The sequence below is a fragment of the Lichenostomus cassidix genome, chromosome 1 (genome assembly GCF_008360975.1).
Source record: "Lichenostomus cassidix isolate B80296 chromosome 1, HeHo_3.0, whole genome shotgun sequence".
In the NCBI taxonomy this organism is placed as follows: domain Eukaryota; kingdom Metazoa; phylum Chordata; class Aves; order Passeriformes; family Meliphagidae; genus Lichenostomus; species Lichenostomus cassidix.
In genome coordinates, this window is record NC_139479.1 from 61,499,199 (window position 1) to 61,525,721 (window position 26,523).

Sequence of the window (26,523 nt, forward strand, 5' to 3'; positions counted from 1 at the left end):
TATAAACTACTGTCATTAAAATTCCTGCTCCTCTGAAGCTTTCATCTCTAAGAAGTTGTTTATGCATTTTTCATGTTTTGATTACATTGTTAGGAACTTTGCTTCTGGCTGTATAGACTAATTTTAGCAAGTCTCCATTCCTACACACCCTTTGATTATAAATATTGCAATACAGTATGGGTAAGGAGGTTGTCTATAAGGCTTTAAATAGTTTCAGATACATCATCTTTGGGCCTTTAAATTATCAACTACACACCAAATGAATTAACATTCCTTGGTTGCAACATGCTTTGATTTAGGCAACAAACATACACGTAATTAAAAGGTCCCCATAGCACTCTTATACCTTAATTAAAGCAATCTCCATATGCCTCTTTAGTTTCAAGATACTTAACACAAATCAGTCAATCATTAATTCTGTTCATTCACCACATGAAAGACGTTTCCAAACCCATCTCTGCAAAGGGCCATGCTAGATAACTATATATATACACCATATATGCCATCCTGGTCACACTCCTCCCATGCCTCCCCTCGTCTGTGACAGCACCTGCAGCCCCTTACACACCACCGATTCCAAAGTGAAATTCCTTTTTTTCCAGTTAGGTAGTACTTGGATTACAAAGCCTTGCTTAAGTAACTTAAAGCAACTATCTTACAGTCTACAGATTTTTCTAGCCCTAAAAGTGACTTGGTACGTTCTGAACACCCCAGTCAGGAAATTGTATGCTGCCACCATCCTATGCCATACCTCTTCTACATCCATTGTTAAAGGAATAATATGGGTTTTAGAAATACCCTAATGGCAAAACACTGCTTTGACAAGTCTGCTACTTGTAAATACATTACTGAGCATGTCAGTATTTTATTCCTCTCAAAGATGGACATGGCTCTGCCTTGGCTCCCTCTCCCCTAACTCAGCCACATTTAACAATTCAAACAAGGTATAAGCAAATTCTGGATCAACAGCAGGATCTAGTTTTGCTTCCATTCCACTACAGAGTTGTGTGAAAAGACCATTAATTTAACATTAGCAGTTCACAAAGATTTCAAAGATCTTTAAAAAAAAAAGCTAGAAGCAAACCCACAGGCTAAAAATTAATTATATTCTCTAAATTATTCAATGCTTAACAGATGTATTCAAACTAGTTATCTCTGCAATTCAATTCAAGGCTACTGAATAAAAGCAATTCCAAGCATACCCATAAGCCCAATTTAGCATGCTAGATCAACAGCACACAGTATTCAGTTGTGAGAGAACAACTGGAATCAAAAATAATTGTTTAAATTCAGAAAGAGTTTAATTTCTGTTGATTTTCTTTACTACTGCAAAAAAATTACTGAAATGCACCACGCTAATGTAAAGTTTTTTTCATTTAATACCCCACTTCTCCATAACCATATATTGACTCTCCCAAATTTCATATAATCCTTTTAAGTCCTTAAAAGGACTTGTTGACTTGTTGACTTCCAGATAAAACTACACTATCATTAGCTAAAAAAATAACATTTTAAACAAAAAAGACTACAAAATACAAACAAAAAAATGCATGCTCATTTGGAAACTAAACAGTAAATGGATCTTCATCCAAGTTCCAAGTTCAATGTAACATGAAAATCAAGTAAGATGACAAAAATCAATGGTTATTTGTTAGTAGAAGTATTTCCCCAAGGAGCAACAATTTCCTGCATATTTGTGCAGGGATGAGTTATATTTTAGCAGGATGTTATATGCATGGTATCTGCCCAAGCTGTTCAACAAGGGTTCAAGTCTTTCTAATCACACAGTGCATTTCAGGGAGAAAAAAAAAAAAACATATGTGGCACTGTAACTTTAATCCTAAAAAGGTTTTAGTTTGCTATCTTAAATTATGGCTTAATCCCTAACTATATGCAATTTATCCAAATGGTAACATATAAAAGAAAGACAATAGAAGTTTTGGGAGATATTTTATTAATGTACAATTTTATTAGCGATGTACAATAGACATTTTAATTCTCTATTTAACCTGTCTCTTTGAAGCTTGGTAAATGTTTGTTTGTATATAAAACTACACAATGCTTTTTTGTAAGGACCAGAAATTGTGAAAATCTAAGTGCTACAGTATATTTTGTAGTGATTTAACACGTTGTCCAGAAGAGTTACCAGCCACTTCAATGAAGGACTTCTAAAAATATTTCTGATCAAGTTCAAATGCATCTGTTCATAAATAATGATTGGTTTGCTCATGTCCATTATACTGCTAAGTACAAATGTCTCCAACATAAAATACCGTTTCAATACATTTCTCCACATGGACAACTAGATAATCCAGTCATATTTACTTTTAAACAAGGCTAATACAAATTTACAAGTAAAGTAACTTCAAAATTTATTCAGAATAATTATTTTTCAACCAGAAGCTTTACTTTGGACAACGCAGAAGTATATTGCAAGTGACATTCTGCAGCAGAAGCTGGAGGCTTGAGAATAACAACTAAGAAAGACTAAATATCAGCAATACACACTTTTACAAGAATTCTGACCATTCTGAATGATAACATTAAAGACCGGATGCTTCAGTTTGTGCGCCTGTCAATCAAAACCTCCACACAAAAGAAAAATTAGAAGTTTCCCACAGAACACAGTATTTCAGAGAACATGTTAGACACTGGCATGACATGTCCCAGATCAAATTGGCAGCTGAAATTTAACATCCACCTGAGCTTGTTTTGCTAAGCTTACTATTTCAGACAGCTTCACCACCTGAAAAACAGAAAATAAAGACAATTTCAAAACAGTCCTAACTTGACTGAGCTGGATCAATCTTTTTAAACAAAGTGATACCAGGGAATCATCAGTAAGATATTAGAGGGGGTTAGAGGGGGGATTATTATTTAGCTCAGTACTTCTTAATCACTTTTAAATGAAAGATAATCAAGTCCTCTAGAAAATATCACATACAATTAAAAAAGTCTGCTTCTCGTTTATAACAAAGTATCTTAATAAAATGCTACAAGTTTTAAATTTTATGTGCCACCTTGTTAATGTGGGAGGTGTTGAGGTGGCCACTCACAAGAGATTCTACATATTTAGAAGCTATTTCCCCTCAGACTTTCTGTTGCAAGCATTTCTGGATCTTACTTTGATACCTTAAGGAGCCTCATCTTCTCCTGCATAACAACTAGAAATCTCTCTGAATTATTTCCAGCTTAGAATGAAATGTTATAACTGAGTAAGTGGTTCTTTGGAGGAAAAAAAAAAAAAAAAAAAAAAGAGATTCCTAAGTTTCTCCATGACACACAGTCCACCAGATATGGTGGATATGATGGACACACACACACACAAAAATCAGTGTATCTGAATATCTAATTAGTTCATGAGGAAACATGATGATCAACTACAGTTTTAATCATGCACACTGTAATACAGTGGACTACAAAAGAAAGCATTACATTGCATCTTTCAGCCACCTAAATTTAAGTATTTTCTGCCAATTAGCCATTCCCCTACCAAGAGAGGTGGCTGACCTGATCATTGATCTGGTTTTGTTTTGTGGGGTTTAATAGCCTCTGACTGCAGAGTTGCTCCCCTGACAAACTATGTACTGTCTAACTTGCACATTATTTGCTTCAGACACTGGTAGCAACTGGCACTGGATTTCTCCTAAGCTAACTTTAGTTGATTGAATGGAGTTTTGACTTTTCAATACTCAGCAACAGATGCTATGTTCTGAAAAGAATATTCATAACCAGTTATCTTACCATTTTTGCAGCTTCATCCAAGTCATCACATGCTAGGATTTTGAGGCCACTAGCTGTTATTAAAGCTTTGGCATCATCAACTCGTGTACCTTAAGAAACAGATAAAATGCCACTTTTATTGAACAGGAAAGTACTATTACTACTACTACTACCTACTAGTCTCATATTTCTAGGAAGCATGTTCCAAAAGTTAGTGAAAAAAATCTAAAAAACAACATTAGTTGTTAAAAAGCAGGAAGTCTCTTTTTATTAACTTGCCAATCCTCACCATCTAAATTCAAGGCTTGCTTTATTTCTCCATTGACTTCAACTCACAGGCAACTTGCTACACAATACATAAGCTCAATAACACCTGTCAATTAGACAAATATATGCAAATATATATGAAGCATACTCACCTTGCAACCGTACCACAATAGGGATTTTTAACTCCAAATCCTTTACTGCCATAACGATGCCTTGTGCTATAACATCACATCTCATAATGCCACCAAAAATATTTACCAGAATAGCCAGTACCTACAGAATCAATGACAGTATTCACATTAAAAATGGCCAGAGGCACATCAGATGAAAGCAGCACACAGACTTCAGCCTAAGGAAAATTCAAGTTCTTTAAGTGTATTACAGGACTCTACAAAAGACAGAAAATTTCTGTTCTAGAGAACATCAGCAACAAAAGTACAGCTCTAAAAAGTCACATACAGCAGAGCAGTTACTTCAGTAAAGTAATTTTGTCAATTATTTATCTTTCCATTTCTAACAGCACTCCAGCAGTGGTACTCCCCACACCAGTATCTCCACATACTGAAGAAGATAAAAAAACCAGGAAATTTAAAAAACTTATACACAAGACCCTGTTTACATGGTTTACTTAAAAGCCAGCACGCTTAGAGTTAAGCTATCTGAAATACATTTTATTCAGGAGGATTAAGCCAGAAGTTAAAGGAAGTTTTTTTTCCTACTCAGGTGATGGAAAGGAAGGGTAAAAAGAACCACAGTCAGAGGTGAAAGATGAAACAAAGCAGGAGACAAAATGGGCAGACAGCCTTAGAGGACAGAATAAACTTGACAAGACAAAACATTCCTGTGAAACTGGTTCATAAACAGTAACTTGGCTCCCATTATCTTGCAATTAGACTAGCTCATCTGTGTGATGTTCTTGCTTCAGCAACTAATGGGCAACTTAGACTGGCACTCCAGAAGGCTGTTTCAATCTCTGAACTGAGCCCTGAGTGCAGTCTGTGACACCAGAGAGGTGCACTGCTCTTTGAGTTTCAGCACCAGCTATAGTCACTGGTTTTTGAGGTAATAGTGAGCAACTGAAAGAAGGCAGAAAGGAAAAGTTGTTTTAAGAAGTCTGTTTGGACACCCTCTGTCCATGCATCAGCAGAGAATTTGCATTGCAAAAACTTGTCCCAAATCAGCAACCCTCAGATTCTTGTTTCTTCTCTTCTCTCTGTAATTCAGGTGCTCTGTGACTGTGTCCCTCACTGTTCCCTCAATTTACTCAAAGAATGTAAAGAAAGAACAAGTCTTACAAAATGAGCTGATGGAGCTGGGGTTGTTTAGCCTGGACAAAAGGAGGCTCAGGGGGACCTTATTGCTCTCTGCAATTGTCTGAAAGGATATAGCAAGGTGGGCTTCAGTCTCTCTTCCGAAGTAACAAGCAGTAAGGCAAAAGAAAGTGGCTTCAAGTTGCACCAGGGGAGTTTTAGACTGGATATTGGGAAAAATTTCTTCCCCAAAAGGGCTGTTAATCATTGGTACAGGCTGCTCAGGAAAGTGGTTGACTCACCAACCCTGAAGGTATTGCAGATGTGGTGCTTAGGGACATGGTTTAGTGCAGGACTGACTGGGCAGTGTTAGATTTATGGCTGGACTCAATTTTAAAAGGTCTTTTTGAATCTAAATGAATCAATGATTCTGTAACACTCTTGGAGGGTATTACAGACCCTGCATGTGATCGTAAGTCTTTCCAATGAGAAAGAGACTAAGCTCCTCTGGAACATCACTCACTATTTCTTGCCCTTTCCAACATTGAGCAAGTGGTACACAACATTCTGGTGCAAAAGTAGGATACCATCAGCAGGTCTCACAAGTCTTTCTCACTTTTTACAGTTACCCTTTTTAAAATATTTTTTCTTTTTAAAAACTCTCAAATTGCCAAGATGCCACTAGGATAAGCATCTCTATGTAGACCATCAATCCAGCCCTCACATTACTTTTGTGGAAAAGCTCTTCCTCTAGTTTCAACCAATTTATTTATTTTAATAATATTCAAGCACTTCTGAACGTTTAATAGGATAAACATTAAAGCCCTTCCAAACCTCTAACAAAGTTATTTTATCTTACATTACATATAATCAGTACCTTAGAAACTTGGTTGTGCACAGCAAATATTCATCTCTACAACTCTACGCACAACACAGACCCAGCTGCAAAACAGGTCTAAAAGTAAAAAAAGTAGAAAACCATCTGAATACTGCTTTCTATTTAAACAGCAGACAGTGAGAGTTTTTTACTCCAAGATTTCTGGACAGATTCAAATACAGCTATAACTTCAACCAGAAGACACAAAACTATCTACTCAGTACAAAGCAAAAAGAACTATTATTTAAAAAGGTAAAAAAATTCAATAGATTTTCAGTCCTCCTTCATGTACACCAAGATTACGCTAAGATTTCCATCTTCTTTCTTTCTACCCCTATGCTTATAAAAACATGTTTTCTGGAGAACATGCACTAAGCACTGTCTTCCAAACCATAGCCTGTTTTACCACTCTGTAGGACCTTGATATGCCAACTCTTCCCTCACCTTTTTATCAGAGGTAATAAGCTTAAAGGCTTCTGTCACTTGCTGTACTGTAGCACCACCACCAACATCAAGGAAGTTTGCTGGAGTTCCGCCGTGAAGTTTAATAATATCCATTGTGGCCATAGCTAAACCAGCACCATTAACTATATGAGAATAAAGATAATATTTAGGAATTCAGTTTATAAATCCATTAGGTCATTTAAAATTCATTAAATAGTACATACCTAAGCAGCCTATGTTTCCATCCAATCCTATGTAGTTGAGATCTGCTTTTGCAGCATCCTTGTCTCTTTGGTCTTCCTGTGTCCAATCCTGCATATCAAAGATCTTCTTCTGACGATAGGCTGAATTGCTGTCAAAGTTTATCTTTGCATCCATACACATCACTGAAAGAGAAAAAAACCACCATTATTAACCATCATTTAATTTTAGAATAATAACTCAACTGCTACATGAATGTGTTAAAAGTATGTTAAGTCAAACTTGGCAGCTAGGTCATGCAGGCCAAACACAAAGTTTTGCTAAAAAGACACACTTAGCACTGCCAATAAATGCAAGATTCTCTCCAGTTTCCCCATATAACCAGTTATGCACAAAAAGGGAAGATAACTAATTCTTGAGGCACTCCAAACCCAAAAAAGCTTACAACAAGCTGTTTGATAAATCTGGGTAAATTATGAATAATGCTTTCTCAGATCACACTGCAGCCTGGAAAAGAGCAGGGAGATGCACCACCACAAGTAATTAGCATAAAATTATTCCCTACAGAAGGTTTGAGGTTTTTTAATCCATCTTAGTTTTTGCTTTTAGAATAAATATACATAATGTGTGTGGCATGAATGTAAGCACACAGAAACACAATGAAAAAGTGTTTGAGTTGGAAGAAAAAGTGTCAGGAAAAAACACATGGAAATAAATTTACATAGATTTAGGAAGCGGAAAACCTATTTTTCTTTACATCAGAACTAAGTTTCTGTCTGTACAAATGTATCAGTTCATTTCTATTCCCCAGTGAGAATGATATAAAAATTACAAGACTCCAGAAACAGATGGGAGAGACTGCTCTATACTGATCATTTAAGCACTATGAAAAAAAAAAAAAACACAAGAAAACCACCCCAGTAACAGCTGTAACAGCAATTACACAATTTGATGAAAGAGCTACATTCATGTTTAAATTTCAAACTGTTATATCTGAGTTCAAGTAGAAATATTCTCTACTACCTTGTATTTGGTAGAGGGGAATTGGCTGTGATTGAACATTAAATAACTGTTCTGCAATTGGTATGTTAAAAACCTGATAAACATCAAGATACTACTTAAACCCCCACAGTCTTTCAATACATCACACTCCATCAGTCATTCTAATGCCTGAATCATAAAGGCAGGAGATTTCTAGAAGGTGCTACTGCTCTAATTACCTTTACAGTACCAATTCTGGATACATAAAATGGCTCAAGTTTCAATTAATGAATTTTGAAAAGACCTGATTTCCAGGAATGCCTTATCCTGGGTAGATGTGTTCTTTGTAAAAAAAAATATAAAAATTAAAAAGGTTAAGATCCTACTTAGCAATAAGGAACAGATTTCTACTTTATTTAGATTCTCAAATTTATATGCTTTATTAAAATTGTTTTTCAACATACCATGTTAATACTAACTCCTCTTGCTATATACAGCTGAAGTTTTAGCAGTGCAAAGCAACCAAGATTTACAAAAATGTCAAGGTATTACATGAAGAGTACAAATAAGAAACGTTACCAACTCCTGATGCATCTTCCACCATAGGATTTATTTCTATCATGGTAGCATCATATTTCAGAAAGAGATTATATAATTTGATCATATTTTCAGCTGCTTCATCCACCAGATTAGGAGGAAATCCCATTTTCTGGGCAAGCTGAAAGTAAAAGAATGGTTATTGGTTAACTCATGTTAGGGCTGTCTCAATTTAGCTCTGATTTCAGTGTCAATTGAATTTGTAGATGTAGAACCTGTCCTGTCTACCTGGGGGGGGGAAAAGTAACTCTTAGGTTTGAACAGATGCTTTTTAATACAGAACACTGCACCTATCCTAAAAAAGAGCTTATAAAAATTTATCATTATATGTCTTTATCTATATTTTATACGGCTGTGGAAAGTACTGCCATGCAGTTGGATTTACAATGGTTTACCTGAAAACACCTAAATATCTAGTTCAGATTTGTTTCAAACAAAGATTTAAGGCAACTCAAGAGGTTGAATGCACACAACCTCTACAAAAATTAGAAGTAACCCTCCCATCATCAGTAATGTGTACTTTCCCACATTAACAATTACCCTAACAGCTTGCTCCTTTTTTATGCCTTCTACTATATCGACAGGTTCCTTAATTATCGCCTCAGGATTCTCTGCAGCAACATCTTCAATATTAACACCACCCTGAGCACTGCCTATCAGTACAGGACCCTAGAACAAAAAAGAAAAAAAAAGTGTAAGTAATTTTATATCACACAATTGAAACTTAGTTCTTCCCACAAGATACCTCACAGCAATAAAACCCTTTTTGTTGGAATTTTTTTTTATCTGGGCTTTTCTTTTTTGTATGCTCTGAAGGGAGTATTACTAGCTACTCAATACATGCATATAAAACCTTTTAATAATACTTTCCAAATGTTAAGGTGTATGTTAGGTCCACTTTCTTTTAAGAAGGAAAAACTTCCTTTGCAAAGCAACAGCAGAGCAATTAACACAGACATACTAGTTTTAAATTTTGATAGAAAGATCCAACTTCATAATCACACACACTTTTAGGCTGTCACTAGAAAAAGAACCACCTTCTCACCTCCACCTTCTCCACTCACCCCTACACAAACTCAGATCATTTATTTATTAATTTATTCAAAGATGAATGGTGGTCTGCAGAACTTAGTGATAAATTACTGCAAACCATACCTGTTCAGTAGGATAACAATGTTCATGAACTATAGCTTTCACTGAAAGTAAGTCACAGCAAAACACAACAGAACTCAGTTATTCCTTAATAAAAGAAATTAGGAAACCAGAATTGATAGCATTTGCAGCCGAGTTCGTTTTTTTTTTTTTTTTAAAAAAAGCTGTCTAAATCTCAACAAAAAAATCAAGGATTCACTACCATGGAACCTAAAAATCTCTCCTCCAGTTCACAGTAGAGACATCCTTGGATCCCCTCAACCAACTTTCCCTTACGACCACCCAAGCACGGATTATGACCATGGGTATACTAAGGCAGCACTTCCTATCAGCAGAACTCTTAAACAGCCTTATAACTGGTGACAATTCATTACAGAAAATGTGACCCTGGTTCAGAGAACATGCTTAATAACCACACCACTCCCCTCCCATTACCACCCCTCCAAAGGGAAATATGTAGCTACCAAATCATCATTTATCTAATAGCAAGGTTCAACTCAATGAACATTTTTGGATATTCTTATCTTGAACTGTCAGTAAGCTACAAACTGATCATAAAATAATTCATCGTTCCATAGAATTGACTAAAGTGAAGAGTTTTGCTGAAAACATAAACCTCTGTTAGTGAATAATATCCAAGTCATAAAGTTTCAGTTTCAGCTGACTATTTTAATCATTTTTCCCCTCTTTAAAGGAAGAGATTTGCAACAACATCAGGAATAAACACTGTGTGCTGTTCAACCTTCACACTTCCTTCTTTTGAAAAGCATTTCCTCATCCTAAGCATCCTATACAAGTTACAGTAATTACAAGCACATCTAAAAACATGACTTATAAAGTCAGCAGTAAAAACAAAGCACATCCCTATCAAAAGGCAACAACCCATGCAGTATGCTCAATACATGCTAATAAGATTTATCTTTTATACAAGAGCAAGTCACAAAAACACATTTCCCTTATCTAATTTGGTTAAATCAGTTACAGTAAATTTTATTTCCTTAAGCATCCTTGCTTATTGCTTACACAATTTTAAGAGTCTAAAATGCATTCATTTACAGCATTTTAATGCCACCTTGTGGTGCATGTGGTAACATTTGAATCTTCCCTGCTCTATTACAGCACACATCACAATGGAGGCGCCCAAGTCACATAATTCAACACAGCTGATACTTTCCTATCAAAAAGAACACTACAGAGGAAGAAAAAGGAACCAATACAATATTTAATTCCTAATACTGCTACGAAAAAGAAATAAGAGTAAGACCAGTTTTCTCATTACTCCATAGAAAACTATTTCATGCCTATGCCAGAGATACTCCTCTAATTCCCAAAATCAGTGCCTCTGCAAACCCCTAAGCATCTGAACAGACCAAACCCAGTTTTTCTGAGATCAGAAAATAAAGTTCCAAGATCTGTTTTACCCTGTCTTCATTAAAGTTACTTAGCAATTCGCGTTCTATGCTCCAAATAGAACACTTGTCTGTCAGAAAACACTGACACATTTCAGTAACCACATTAGAATTGTAGCCTAAAAAACTACATACCCACACATACAGCCCATATATGCAGAAAAGACTGGATTTCATTTTCCTGAAAGCACTGAAGACAGACCTCTAGGCCCAAATCTGCTTACCCACTGCTAAAGAGCACTAGCAGAAGAAAGGTAACAGCACTCTCAAAATCAGGGGACAAACCAGTGCACCTCTAGGAACCTTCACACACTGGAGAAAAAGGATGCTTGATTTATGCAGGACCACTTGCTCTTCCACAACACTTTTACTTATCTTGTTTCTGACACTCAAAAACAGGGTGTAGATGTACATGCACACATGTAGCCGTATTTTTTAACTAAATTGTATAATCTGATAGGAAAATGCAAATTAAAACCAAAATGAAAATTACCCCCTTATTCTACCCATCTCCCCTCTGACCATGTTACTCTGAATTTCAGTTGGGGCTACCAGTACTCGTTTATTATTCTGTAAATTTAAATTGTAGCATTACATCTGTAAAGCATCTAAAAACAAAGGCAAACTTATAGTCAGCTATACCAGAAAACAAAATTTAAATTGTATACTTCTAATTTTCAAAACCAAGTGAACAGTACAGTAAACAGTTTTGTTGATTTTTTTTTAATTCAGTTGTAACAAGTTAATTAGCTCACTTCTATTTCTAATATTACTCACTTGAAAGGACCTTTCCATTGTTATTGCAAAATAGTACTCTCTCCTGGGATATCTGCGCTCACAGACAAATACTTGATTGCATATCCTGCCCTTCTCTCCTGTCTGCTTGGTAAACAACTTCTTTCCAATCATTTGGGAGGAGACAGCTTTTGCTTCTTCTGGACTAGAATAAAAGAAGCTCAGAATGTGACAAAGAAACTGCTGTAAAAACAGAAGCAGCATTTAAAGTCTTATCTAATTTGTTGCTATTTTAAGGTTAATAATTAAAACACTGGTTTTAAAGAAAGCAACAGATTCAATCCATAATGTGAAACACTGAAGTTTTTCCACTTGGTTGGATAATTTAGAAAGAACTTACGAAAAAACTATTTTCACTCCTCCTTTGAGGCCACCTTCAAATGTTCCTTTTCCTCTACCACCAGCTAAAACCTGTGCTTTTATCACAAGATCCTTTGAACCTAGAACAAAAGAAAACCCAAAAATTTGTCATCTGTGACTACTAAAACAAATTGCTTCAGGTAGAATAACAAAGGTTGTTTCAATTTTATCCCCCCTTCTCCACACCCACCATTCAAAATACAAACACATGAATTGAAGACTATATTGTAACTGACATAGATTATTCCAAAAATCTCAAATAATCCACAAATTGCAGCTTTAGGCTGCTCTGTGAACAAACCTTGGTGAGTTAGTATCTAAAAACGCTGGTGTTCTGATACATCTTTAACACATGTTGGAGTCACAGACAATTAAGCATGCAGTAAGAAATAGTTAGCACCTCACGGATTATTAACAAGATGAAACTGAGTATCTGACACATCATAACGCAAGATTTTCCTCATTCAACTACAAATACCGTTTCTGTAGCCACTACCTTCCCAGCAATTATATGTAACTATAGCACGTACCCAAGTCAGCTTGCCACTCTGGCTTCCATCCAGCAGAGCACTAATACATAAACTTGAGTGCTTTGCAGAAGTCAGAGGCCTAAACAAACCCACTATTTTTCTCAGAGTAGGCAAGGTAAGCCCTTTAGTTAGCTTTAACTGTTTAAAAACTCTCTACAAAGTATTCTTCTAAGCAGGGGAGACTGGGCATTTGGGTTTAAAAAGTAAAGCATGAGAATACAACGAAAATTAACTGGGATATTCTGAATTGTCATTGAAAGACAAAAAAGCAAAGAAAAAGAGCTCATCAAGTCATTTAGGGTGATAAAGGAGAAAACCTGAAGTCCTGAGTTATTATTCAAGTTCACTTACACAGAGTACAGACAGCAGTTAGACCGCAAGATGCTAAGAACGGCCTCATTCACATTTGTTCAGCACATCTCATCTTTTCTCATAACACCATTAGCTGAGCCACTGTGATCTTTCCACTCAAAAAAAGAACTTGCTGTTCCCTTGGATGTTAAAAGGGAACCATGGAAATGCCTTAGAAAAATTACCGTATTTAAGCAAAACTAGCAACTACACTACTGAGGAAAGTTATGACAGACACAGAAGTTGTGTTGATTCCTATTTTGACCTGTGTCCTGCCCAGACAGGTGAAACTAAACTCAAACAGTATCACAAGCTAGAGTGGCTATAAGCAGAAGACTCAAGTTACTCCTCCCAATTAGCAATCTGTTGATTTTACTCCCTGGATGCCTACCTTACAACAGGTCTCTGAATTCACACATGATTTTAAAGTTCTTTTGCATAAGAAGCATGAAGGTTATAAACACACAAATATATGGTGATTTACTACACTCTATGATTCTAATATTTAATTCCATTCCTGAAGATAACTATTTTTTACTGGCAATCAAGTTAAGATACTTTATAGAAGTCATGCAAGACAATTTTTATGCAATTACTTCAAGTATAAAGCTTGTTTTCCATTTCCTACACTAAGTCCAGAAGATAAAAAGCTGCTACTACAGAGAAGTTTTCAGAAAAGCCATGTTCACCCACAGGCACCTTCTTTGTAGTAATTACTCCTCCTAGCAGCAAACACCAGAACCCAAACAAGTCAAAACGAGATCCCAACTAAAGCTTTGGTAAGATCTCAGCTGGAACATCATATTTAGCTCTGGGCATAAAAATAAATTGGTTACTAAGATGACCATTGAAATTAACAGATCCCCTTACAAGAAATGACCTTAGCACATCCTTAAATCTGTCAAAGGAGAAGACAGCAAGAACATGACTAGTCTTCAGTCATACCAATGATGGACAGAGCAAGAACACATGACTACATGCACATCATTCTGGTTTCTCCTCTACACCAGCCAAAACCAAAAGCTATCTACCAAGGGAAGCCAGTTTTAAAAAGGTGCAAGGACCAAAGACCCTTCTTTACACAAAATATAAGGAAGCCTGCCAGGAAAGATGAAAGTAGAAGAGTCAAAAGGAACTGTGCAGAGATATTCCCTCTGATATTGTTAAAGCAACAAATATGAATGCTGAGGGGAAATGAGGGGTAATGGACTGCAGAAAATAGGTAGGCTAACAATTGCCCTAAATAGGATGTTCTTTTGTTCTCGGGCAGAGCAGTGGGCTAAACGCACCACTGCCCTGATCCTGGAAGATATTTCTTTAAAATGTTATTATTATGCATTATTAAATTTTGTCAACATACAGACATCCATAAGAGTGTAAGAAAAACAACTTTTAATTTTTCACAATCAGTTTTGGCCTTAACATGATTGGACTAGCCCTTATGCAACAACTGAGTCATTAAATCAGCAGATTACTAATGATCTGTAAATTGTTTTCCTCTAGCATGGCAAACTAGCTGCTTGATTGCATAAACAAGTTCAAGGTTTATTTGACAAGCTATATTTACAAGAAATTAAGCTGCATAGATGCACCTGGAATAAAATTTAGGATAATATGTCCCAAGAAAACCATAACCATCACGCAGTAAGTTTATTGTTCAACAAACATTTTTTCCCACAGATCCTATTTAAAACTACTCTAAAACTAGAGGACAGAAGTGTTTGGTCACACACCTCATTCGCAGAGTTCCAGTTTCAGCACTGTCACACAATCTGAAACAACAAAGAACTGCTGATACACAGAAACCCAATAAAAAAATTTGGAAACCAGCAGCTATCATAGTTTTCTACTCAGTATTAACAGTTGTGCCTTTTTTTTTTTTTTTTTTTTGCTTACATGGCTTTGAAATACTGCTAGGCTCGTGTTGCAATGAAAAATAACAGTTTCTGCCCTAGAGCAGATATCCACATACAGTTTATGCCAGCAAACACCACCACAGAAATCCCATCCTGCCTCCAGCCCTCAGTTCTTCACTCCAGCCTCGTTTCGTGTGCCAGAAGAAGTATTTGCGCTATCATGCCTTGAAGCAAATCAGAACAGTGATTCCCTGAAGGCAAAAGCTCATCCAGCCGACAGTGCTTCTGCAGACTTGTGCACCATGTGGCAAGCACACGCACATGGGAACTTCAGTGAGCAGGATTTCAGCTTTCAGCAGCAGCAACAAACTGTAAAGCTTTAACACAAGGCACCAGAACACACTACAGCTAATGGAGGCAAGCAAGCCACAGGCCAGAGCAGTTCTCAGAACAGATATTTGGTAAGCATCACACGTCCATGTTTATGGCAGTCTGCCCTAAAAGCACATGTAAGTAAAAAAGGTCAGGAAATGCTTTGAAAATTAAGAGTAGATACCAATGAGAATAGGTGTCTGAAATCAGAACACTGACTTAGCATTAATCCATTCAGGACAACAAAAATCTACACATTACTAACACTACAGCAATCACCTTCACCAACCATTTATTAACTAGACAGTGAAAGAGTTATACAGTCAGTAAACAAAACGATCTTCACTTTTATCAATACTAATACTTATTTATTCAAAGGAATAATTTCTGATTCTATAACCTAAGCTTTCAAACTGGGAGAAAGATCAATGCATGCAAGCAAGCAGAAAGACATTCATGTAAAATACAATCTTCTAATAAGCTTATTAAGAGGCAAGAGGGGTTGTTGTTCCATTGTATCTCTGAAGTTTTCTGTGCAAGTGGAAAGTCCAATGATTATGGCAGACAGGCCTTACTAAAATGTTCTGCTTTACAAGTTTCCATTTTGACTTTTGTCAAATCACATTAACTGCCACTTCTCTGCCCAGTACTAACTGTAGCAGCAGTACTGCTTCCCATATTATAGACACCTTCAAAATAACCATGCAAGCCTAATCTATTCTGACAAGACAGAGAACAGTAAAAGGCAGTGACAGGTTAGTAACACAAGTGTCAATCAAGTTCTCAACTCAATTGCAAACTTATCCTGGGAGAGACACAGACTTTTGCCTCAGTCTGTATTTTAGAGTTCTTGCACCAGAAAAAGTAAACCTCCCTTTAAAACACAAGCTAATTTTTTCTTGTTGCATGGATACAACAAAAACTAAGTTTAAACAATATAGGTGTATTTACTGGCACTAGGAAGAGAAAAGATGGGCTTGTAACTAACAACAGAAGTGTCAACACAAATAATATGCTGACCCTTATTTGGTCAACAGTGCAGAGAATCTCTTCAGAGTACACTGTCTGCGTTTCATTAGTAAGTATAGTTACTGGGAATTTTAAGTTCTAAATTACACTTTTTCATCATTTGAAACTTTTGAGTGTTAGAAGACTCACTGCATGCAGATCAAAAGTATAACTACTGAAATAATTATGTGCCAGGAATTATCATACTTTCACTGAAAGCACCATACCAGTCAGGGGACTGAACAAGATCTTTCGCTATTACAAAATATTTTCTACACAAATACTTCCTGATATTAATCAACTTCATGAAGTTCGTCATCAGCTCACAAGACAGCTTTGGTTTTGGCAACAGCTTAAGTCAAGCAATTAGAATACAGGGGTCAAAATTTGAATGTGCTGGTTAGACAAGTTTATTTTAATTAGTGAATTATCATCAACAATATGTTTTGATATTTAATTTCAAAGGAGTGAAATGCTACAGAAGAAAGCAAATGCTGAAGCAAAGTGTAATGTTCAGATGCCAGAAAAATAACATTTGCCAGAATACAAGTTTAGTTTCTAAACTACAACTGCTGGTTATCTACAGATTTTGACCAGTTAAGTAAGAACATAATTACATGATTTTTTTAACACCTGGGGAATTTCTGTTTAAGTTTGCCATGTGCTAGAGCAACTGAATAAATGCTCTGGAGTTTCAGACAACCTAAAAGACATCAGGTAAGATAGATAATTGACCAACAAAGAAAACTGATAATGGCAAAACAACCAAAAAAAAATCCTAGAACCAAAAGTATGACAGACATTAGTTTTCACTATGACACAGAACAGAAAACCCATAATAATTAAATCAGACAGCCAAGGAGGGTGTGGCACACACTAAGGAGAAAACCACCCCAGCTTTTTGCCACAGTGCCTGGAATATTTCTTTTGAAGAGCTAATAAAGGAAAAACTAGCACTTTACCTAAGACAATTAATTGCACACATTGTACTAAACTTTGATTTCTGACTAAATCAAGCCTGAAATCAAAAATTCTATTTATAAACCTATCCAAGTTTACACATTACTTTTTTTTAAGTTTTTTTTAACAGATACAGATTGTATGTTTAAGCAACAAATGGAAAAACAACACTGAAAAGTACTTAAAAGGTTTTAGTAACATTGAAATTTAAAAGGTCTGAAAACACACATCTATTAATCACAGGACTGTCAGCAGGAATACAGCCAAACCAATTACTGGAGTCCTTCTGTAGAAAACATACCAAAACAGAACATTCTTTATAAACCACATGGACATGGTGTGCACTGGACCTCTTAAACTGAAACAGCAAGAGTAGCAGACTCGATTTCAGGAGCTTTCAGTCTCCTTTCAAGAGCTCTGATGTAGAAAGGTGAAATGTTTTGCACTCAGTCCCTCAACACTGTATAGCTTTATATTTTACTAACATCTGACAGTCTGCCATGCACATAAAGCTGTGGGATTCACTACCTGAAAATCCAACAAAACCACCAGAACACAAAAGCTGCTTCAATGTATTAATGTCTTAAAAAGTCTTACTTCTCAAATCATCACAAATAGAAATACATGCTATAAATAAACCCAGACTTTGCTACAAGAATACAATATGTCACTGCCTTCCACACACCTGTTACCAGAGGAAGGTGTCAGGAAGCATCAAAACTTAAGTTACAACAATACAGAGCACCTATGGAAGTGTGTGTTAACAAACAGCAGTTGCTCTTCATTTCAAATAGTGTGTCCTGCTGAGCTATCTGCTATCATACTGACTGAGCACCTGTTCACTAAATAGTCTTTATGTTCATTAGTCATGTTCTTGACAACAAACACATATCAGCTTCTCAATCAGCACTGGTCACAGTGCTAGCTGGAATGCAAGCATGACTAAGAGTAAACCATAAACTTTGAAGGCAATCAAGTCATGCTGCAGTCTCTTATCAACGCTTTGGAACAGAACTTACTCAGCTCTCTTTTTCAAAATTTAAGCAATATGCTTCTGTAACACTGATTTAGCTACAGTCACAGCTAAACTATGGTAATCTCTGTTAATGAGAAGTTTGCATTTGCTATACATTGGGATAAAAAGTTACCCAGTTCTAAGGGAAGTATTTGCAAAAGGGAAGAAATCCAATGCCAAACTCAACCTTTAGTCAGAAATCTGCCCTGTGTAAACTTAACAGGAACATGTGGATTGGCACTAGGGAAATAGAGCAAAGAGTATTACCAACTGTCTTTGTAATGGTCTAGACAAACATTGGATAAAATAGTTTAGTATATTAAAAAAGAAAATTCATATCTACTGGCAACTACTCCTACACCGCAAAAATAAACAATGAGCAGGTGGACCATAAAAAAAGAATTTTTTCATTCTGAAAGAGATTGGTTTGGTTGGTGTTTTGTTGATTTTTTTTTAAGTACCGAATGAAAACTAGCAGGTAAATGCCTAGAAAAACAAAGAAATCCAAAACACTGGAGCAAAGAATAGTATGTCACCACTCAGAATGAGTTCTGGACATGTTTGAGCAATGCCTCAAAACCTCAAGCTCCTTCAGTGTGTGTTCTCCTTTCCGGAAGTTTTCCCTTCCTCATCTCAAGTACCAAAGAAAGTCAATAGCATTGAATACACACTGACTTCAACAAAGTATTTGGCTGACAACCAGAAGCCCTGAATTCCTTTACTAAAGGATGCCAACTCACAACAAAGGATGCACTTCACAACTTCATTCTTCTGATCCCCAAGAAATTGCCCAGAGTCCCATAGCCCAGATAAGAGGCATTCCTATGACGTCAAGGGGATGACATGGAGCTATAAACCAGCAGCCAGACTGCTGCAGGAGCCCTCTCTGAACAAGAACAAAACAAAGGAATCCTGACCTACGAGTTTCCAGGCTGTTGATTAAAGAGCCATAAACAAAGGTTCTCTCATTTTCCTCCAGCAATATCTGGGTAGGTATTAAAGCAGAGCAAAAGGGTATGCCTGATTTGCAAAGTTTTGATCATGCTACATGCTTGCCCTTAACAGAAAGCAAGGTTTTGAAATTTAAACCATTCTCAGAAGTATTTTAGCAACTTATTTTCATATTAATGAAATTATTATAATTTTATATCATTTACTCTCAAACGAAAGCAAGATAAAGAAGGTAGGCAGACAATCCCTGAATTTCTGGGATATCATGTCTGAAGAAAAAACAGCTTTTCAATTCTTTTCTACATTACAAAACAGCATAACTTCCTCTTGAAAAAAAATTATCTTTTTTTTGAGGTCTCATTTCTCATATTAAATCTACACATGAAACTGAAATTAATCCAACAAAACCTATAACCTCAGGAATCACTACAAATGTATCCATCTGGAGGTGAACAGAGATTTGCACAGAAGAGAGGAATACAACCAGTGTCCTTCATTAAAGCTGCGTGACATTTTTCCTGGGAAGGAAAGAAAAAAAATCCCAAACTTTAAACTAAGAAAAAAATCCAAACAAACCAATCAATAATCAAAAAAAACCCCACCTATTAAGGCCTCACACAATAGAAGCTGACATCCACATTACATCCCAAATTTACCAAAAATTTTTCCTAGGACAGATAGTAGGTAAAGCAGCAAATTAATAGGCAGACAAGTCCAAAATTAAAGCTCAATTCTAAATGAAGTATTTAAACACCAGGCAAATGAGATTGGGTACTTTTTCATCAACAAGTCAGGAATTTAGCATGTAAATACAAGCCACTGAAGTCCTCCCCTCCTGTATGAAGCAGCTGCATTCTGCCAGAAAAGTACACTCACAAAGGAATAGGATTTTACTCTTCTTTTGTAGCCTAAAGATAAGTATGGTTTGCATCTTCTGCTCTATATGAGATCTTGTCACCACCACTGAAGCTCTTCACACAAGACTTCCTCTAACCTTGCCAAAAGTGGAAAGAAATCCAGGATTTGCACAAATTAGAATATTACTCATCTCAAAGATGTTTAAGTGGTGATATTAGTCTAAGCTAATACAATTTATACCTGACCTATTCCTTCTTAACAAGAAAGTTGCTTCACAGAGAAGGATCTCTTAAAAAGGTATATTCAGAACTACAAGGAATGTCATACCAAGAAAGACAGAAAAAGTAGCTACACCTAGTATTAATCCCATGCCTATTTGTAAATGTTCTCTTTAATATTATACCTATTTCTTTTGCTATTTTGTAAGCTTCATCTGGCGAATTGGCAACCACTCCATGTGGAACAGAAATGCCAGCCTCCTTCAACAGTCCCATGCTCAGGTATTCATGGAGTGATAGCCTCCTCTGTTGCTGCTGTTGCACCTGAAACCCATGATTATTGAGTATTCCCGGACTTCCAGCCAGTACCTGAAGGAAAAGAAGACAAAAGGGAAAAAAAAACAAACATAAAGAACATGACTGTTGTGAAAAATTGCCCTCTTTGTTTGGGTTAAGAAAAAGTCCACATATTAAACAAGTATTCTTCAGTGTACTGATGCAAACACCTGAACACTTAATCCTACCCTTCCACATTAATCATTCATATCAGGTCTGGTATTTGATTTTGTGAGGTTTTATGGGGCAGGAGCAAAGAGCTGGTGAAGCTAATAGCACTGACAAGGACTGGCAGGGTAAAAAATCCTTTGAGTATTTAGTTAGCATTTAAGTATTTTGACAAAACATCAGTAAGGAAAAGAGCCTCAAGGAATTTTGTAAGCATTGTGTAACACAAAAATTAACAACAACAAAAGCAAAAAATGTTTGCTGCATTTTTTGTATTTCACTATATGTGAACAAGACCTTAATTTTATACACACACAAAGCACGAAACCTACTGAATTCAGCTAATCCACGAACAGAGATGAGCACCGAAAGGTTCATGGTAAAAAGACTACAAAAGAAATTTAGATACAAAACAAACTTTTACTTTTTTTTGGTATGTACCATTGGCCTGCAAAAATCAGCCTGTATTATGAAGTTTCTAACAAGCTGGATCTTTAAGGTTTCATTTCACCTCAAATAAAGGAAGCAAGCAGACGACACATGAGCTTTACTACAGCATTCCAAGCCAGCGAATCGACAGGGCCTATGTAACCTCCACAGGATTCCTTCTCCAAGCAGGAGGCATTTCCTTGGCATGACCCCAAGGCAGAGGCGCTGAGCGGACCCGGGAGGCTGCGTGTAACACGAGAGGGACACTCACAGCGACCTTCCCCGGTACGTGGCAGGAGGAGAAAGTCGCAGCAGCGTCACACACCATGTCACACATTGCAGCCTCCCCAGCTCCTTCGTGTCACCGCTTCCCAGCGCTGCCAGAGCCAAAAACAAGCCCGCACCCCCGAATGGCATTCACAGGAACCAAGAGCAGAGGCTGGCGAGGTGCGAGCTGGAAGAAGAGTTTAACTGGCCCAGCCCGACCTCTCCTAGGAGCAAGGTGAGGGCGAAATGGAAACACTGGCATTTCCAAGCAAGATAGTGGAGGTGGGCGCTACAAAGGAAGGGAAGGGGAACCATGCCGGGAAGACCTGTCACAAGCAGGAACAGCGGCGGCGGGGCTGTACGCCAAAGGTGAGCACAGAGGTGCTACCCCCGCCGCAGGGAAGGGCAGGGCAGGACGGCGGAGGGAGAGGGACGAGACTGCTCCTCTCGCCGGCGCTCCGCAGGGAGCGACCCCGACCGCGACACCAGCCGCTCCCGCCCCGCCTCGGCCCCAGCCCAGCCCGCCCCCGCTCCCGAGGGGCCGCTACCTTCCCCGCGGCGGAACCCAGCGAGGCGCGGAGGCCGCTGCCCCTGAGCCCGGCCGACACCCGGCTGCAGATCATGGAGGCCGCCATGGCTGAGCCCCTTCGCCCTCGGGTGCCCCTGGCAGCGCGCACGCGCCGCTCGCGGGCCGGGGCGGGGCAGGAAGCGCCTCGCGCAGCTCCGCCCCGCCGTGACGCGCGCCCGGCGCTGGGGAGGAGCGGGCTGCGGGACCTGCTCGGCCCCTCGGGTTTTGAGCCGCTTTGGGTTTAATAAAGGTTATTTTCTTCTCGCAAGGATCCTAAATAGGGTTGTAGTCCACCCACACCTTTCTGACCACGTCGGCCTCAGCTGGCACGGCCTGTGTCAAACGGGAGGAGAGAGGCGCAGCTCCCTTATGCCACCCTCACACTCCCTCCCCGTTCAGCTTCAGAATGGAAAAAATTCCAGTATTTTCATTCTGAGGATGATTTTTTTTTGTTTTCGTATTTCAGGGCGCTTTCATGCAACAACTCAAACACACCCGTTATTTCATAAGACAAGGGGGAATGGTTTTAAAGTGAAAGAGGGCAGGTTCAGGTTAGGCATGGGGAAGACATTCTCTGCTGTGAGGGTGGCAGGCACTGGCACAGGTTACCCAGAGAAGCTGTGGATGCCCCATCCCTGGAAGTGTTCGAGGCCAGGCGGCATGGGGCTTTGAACAGCCTGGTCTAGTGGAAGGTGTCCCTGCAAGAGAGAGGAAGGTTGGAATTGGAGGATCTTTAAGGTTCTTTCCAACCCAAACCATTCTGTGGTTCTATGACTGAACTGAGGACTAGTATATCTAGGTATTTTTTAGCCCACTTTCCCCTTACCTGTCCCAGGCCTCTTCCCCGTGCCACAAGTCCCATTTCTGCACCACACAGCTCCAGGCTGCACCTCCCCCTCTGCAGTTCAGTGCCTGTACATTTACTTCGGTGGCCTTGACTCAGGTCACCAAGGAACTGAAGCAGGGGACAGATGTCCCTGCAGAAACTAGTGACCAGACCTCGTGATCCACAAGGAGGCAAAGCCTTTTCCTGTAAAACAATTCGTATTTAGGAAAATAGCACTGGCATGCGCAATTGGAACAAGAATGTCTTCTACCAATGATAAGGAAAAATGCCGTTATTTCTGTACATTATGGATATCAAAGCTACATCTGATGTGAATTATCTAATAACTGGACAAGTTGCCTCTTTCTGTTCTGAAACTGAAAATGTATTATCATAACTTCTCCTTGGGCAAGTATTGCAAAAGATGGAGTCATTCTGATTCAGTTATTTTGCTCCTGATCCTCTGCTGTCCTGGTGTTATTGTCACCAGTTAGCACTGCAGTGAGCTCTGCAGAGTGCTTAGTTCTGCACCTCTGGTTCAGACATGCAAGGCAGGAGTATGTGTCACTGAACCTGTAAGCAGCTGCAAAATTTTTATAGACCATCTAAGATTTCCCACCACAGCTGATAAAATATTTCTTCCTGCCAAGGGGAAGAAACTTGACCTTTGCGCTCTTTTCTGCCCTCTGTACATACAGTGGTTCTTCACTAGTCACAGGGCCTGCTGCAGTTCCATCACAGGACAGTACATGGATGCCATTTCCACATACTAAGAAATTTCGTAACTGCAGGAGATTCCCCAAAATTACCTCCCTTCAGGAAAGGATTTGCAGAAAAGTTTACAAGAGGATGTAATGGATCTTGGCAAAATGTTAAACCTGAACTTTAACAGCGCAAAGCTCCTGTTCAGAGATAAGTACTGGCTGCAGGTCAGGAAACCAGACTTACACCCTGACTCAGTTCCTTGCTATTGCAAGAAAATTGGACAACTCTCTCTGGGCTTATAATTAATTCTTGGCAATAGCAAATGGCTGTAAGACATTCAGAGTACACCTACTACTGTATCTTCTTCTTCTCACTACGGATGACTTATCCTTCCAGTTTCAACATGAAGACAGTTTTTACCTTATACATCAAAAGAAGAAATGTCACATGGCTGACAATATTAAAGGACTTCTAGAAAGACTGAGGCAGCTGCTGCTGTTATCAATAGTTGGACACACAGCTGTATGGAAAGCTTTTAATTATCTGGATGATGTATTGTGTGATTTCCTTCTCAGCTGTGAAAACTGGTCTAACTGGGATGCACTGTAAAAACGCCTGGATTTCTGTCTGATCACCAGTGCCACCGTCTGGCTCTGACTGTCAGCACAAGGTGGTTCTGAGCCCAGCTCAAAACCTTAAAAGCAACAGTTCTTGGAAATTACACATTCACCTTTTCGTTACTTTGTTAGAGAAACAAAAAAATATAACAATCTTGGCTAAAACCAGGCAAATACCTAGTGAGTCCAGTTAAACTAACTCAGGTTTGTATAGGCTCAGCCTAGTTTGAGACCTGACCTTCAATCACAGAGATTGCACAAGGAAAGGGGAATGCACTGTAGGATTCTAGTAGATATAGAGAGGTTTTCCTAAATCTCTAGAAATAGATTCCATCCCATTCGAAGTTTAAAAAGTGAGATTTCTTGCTAGAAGAGAATTTTCTTTTATAAGCTAAAAATAAGCTTTTTAACACAGGATTGAAGCAGTTTCTGAACTGTATTTAAAACTATAAAGAAGCAAGGAAAAGGTACATTGCAAATGAGATAGAAGGAGCCAAGATATTTTAACAGACAAGCTACTGTTTGAGACCAAATGAAGCATCCTGGAAGGCTCAGACATTATGGATATGCATGGATATATGGAATTTGCTTTATTATTGATTTATCACATCCACCTAGTGACAATAGTACAATCTGATTAATTTCCCAGACCTTGTAAGCTTCACTGGTTGATATGTGATAGTTGATAAACATTAGGAGAGAGGGTCTTGCCAAGAAGAACATCAGAGTGAGAAAGTCAAAGTTTCTGCAAAGGCCACAAGTTCAGAGCGTAGAAATTTTCCAAGAAGAGCTTTATCAGGGGCTGGGTTAAAAAGCATCCCAGTACCTGTGGAGAAAACCACACTGAGCTTTCCAGAATGCTTTTAGTTGAAGACAGGAGGGAAGAGCCCACTTTTTTGGTATGGTAGATAAGCAAACTGCTTTAGCTGATGAAGCAGCCAAGGTCAGAGAAAAAAAAAAAACTGACTTTGAAGCAAAGTGAGAATAATCCTTCAGTGGTGTCTACATTGGCTTACATGGAATGCCTTGCAGATGGTGAATTCTCTCCACACTGCTTGTCTGCAGGAGTACTGTCATGGTACATCTCTGGACAAACTGCAGGTTGCTGAGGGGATCCTCGGGCACATCCAACAACATGGAACCATTCACTGCACCCATCTGCACCATGAACAGGTTATTCCATCTCTCCTCCTAGTCATTCAGAAAAGACAATCCAGGGTCCTTCCCCAAAGGTGCTCCAGTGTCTGACATCTGTCCTAGCAAACAGGCATTTAATGTGTGCAGTCTCAGGTGCAGTTTTCTACAGAACACAGTATGAACATTAATCTCTAACTCACCATCTCTCCCTTCAGAAGACCTATGAAGCACCAGAGAAGGCTGGTAGGTGAAAGGTTCAATGAAAGCAAAATGATTTGGTTTCCAAAAATTACCTGTCACATAGCTGAGCTGTGGAGCACCTTGCCACGAATGCTACAAATGATGGAAATTTACATGGGGTCAAGAGGAGTTCTTAGCAGGTTGAAAGAAGAGAAATAAGAGGGTTAGTAAATACACAGAAGCCACCTCTGCCTTGAGAATTCACAGATGGCTGTAGAATAGTAGTCAAAAGCCCTGTCATGATTTCTTGCCTCCTATATTCCAGACATCCATTCTGGACCTCCAGGTACTATCGTAGATGGACTTTTGCCCGAACTAACAGACACTTTTATATTCTTCCGATTCAGGGTTCCCTGGGATTGAGTACACCCAGAAGTTTCATCAAAGATTAAGCACAACCCATCTTCACCAGCCTATGAGTTGCCCAAGGTAACTTAAAATGTTAATGGCAAAGCTACAAATAAAACAGAATTGTCTCACCACCTTCATTCATTGCAATGGCTTAGTCCTGTCTGTACACAGCAAAGAAATAATTAACAAGCAATGAAGACAGCACACCGTTAGTACAGCTCTAATTTGTTCTATTGCTCTTGAATACACACATCATTATTCTCTATTATGTAAATGCGATCAGAGGTTATTTACATTTCAACATAAAAGCAACGTATCACACGTTGCCTAATTTCCACTAATAATGTCTATGAAGCCATAATATTACAGCAAGTAATTATTTATGGTAAAAGACAGCCATTTAATGGGAGCATGAGGTGTCATGGAAATAATTCTGCTAAAATAGAAGAGAGGAAACAGTTAACAATGTTACATTTTCAGTATCAAGGTTAAGGATAAAAACCAGCTGCTTGAATGCAAGACAAGAAAAATCTTCCAAGTTCAAGTTTCAGCCAGGTTGCTGGCAGGACTTCGGTGCCATGCTCTGCTGTCACATTCCACCCAGCTTCTGAATGCCAGCTTTGCAATGTAAAATATTTAAACATAATCCTTAAATCTCCCAGTTCTTACTTCTGCTAAGAAAATGTGAATATATAGTAAATTCC

The 26,523-nt window shown here is 38.3% G+C and overlaps 1 protein-coding gene and 1 long non-coding RNA gene across 2 annotated transcripts; one reads left to right on the plus strand and one right to left on the minus strand.

The window, feature by feature from the left end:
* Positions 1 to 1,937: 1,937 nt before the first annotated feature.
* On the minus strand, positions 1,938 to 22,079 carry SUCLA2 (succinate-CoA ligase ADP-forming subunit beta). The gene is made up of 11 exons (XM_085059885.1): positions 21,924 to 22,079; positions 20,361 to 20,544; positions 12,037 to 12,136; positions 11,679 to 11,841; positions 8,881 to 9,009; positions 8,323 to 8,461; positions 6,786 to 6,947; positions 6,562 to 6,704; positions 4,143 to 4,263; positions 3,745 to 3,833; positions 1,938 to 2,746 (listed from the first exon to the last, which is right to left on the minus strand). The coding sequence occupies exons 1-11, from the start codon at positions 22,008 to 22,010 to the stop codon at positions 2,672 to 2,674; spliced, it is 1,392 nt and encodes a 463-aa protein (XP_084916011.1). The 5' UTR covers positions 22,011 to 22,079; the 3' UTR covers positions 1,938 to 2,671.
* On the plus strand, positions 21,286 to 25,960 carry LOC146444731 (uncharacterized). The gene is made up of 2 exons (XR_014852055.1): positions 21,286 to 21,744; positions 25,816 to 25,960. It is a non-coding gene; the product is annotated as an uncharacterized LOC146444731 (long non-coding RNA).
* Positions 25,961 to 26,523: the final 563 nt, after the last annotated feature.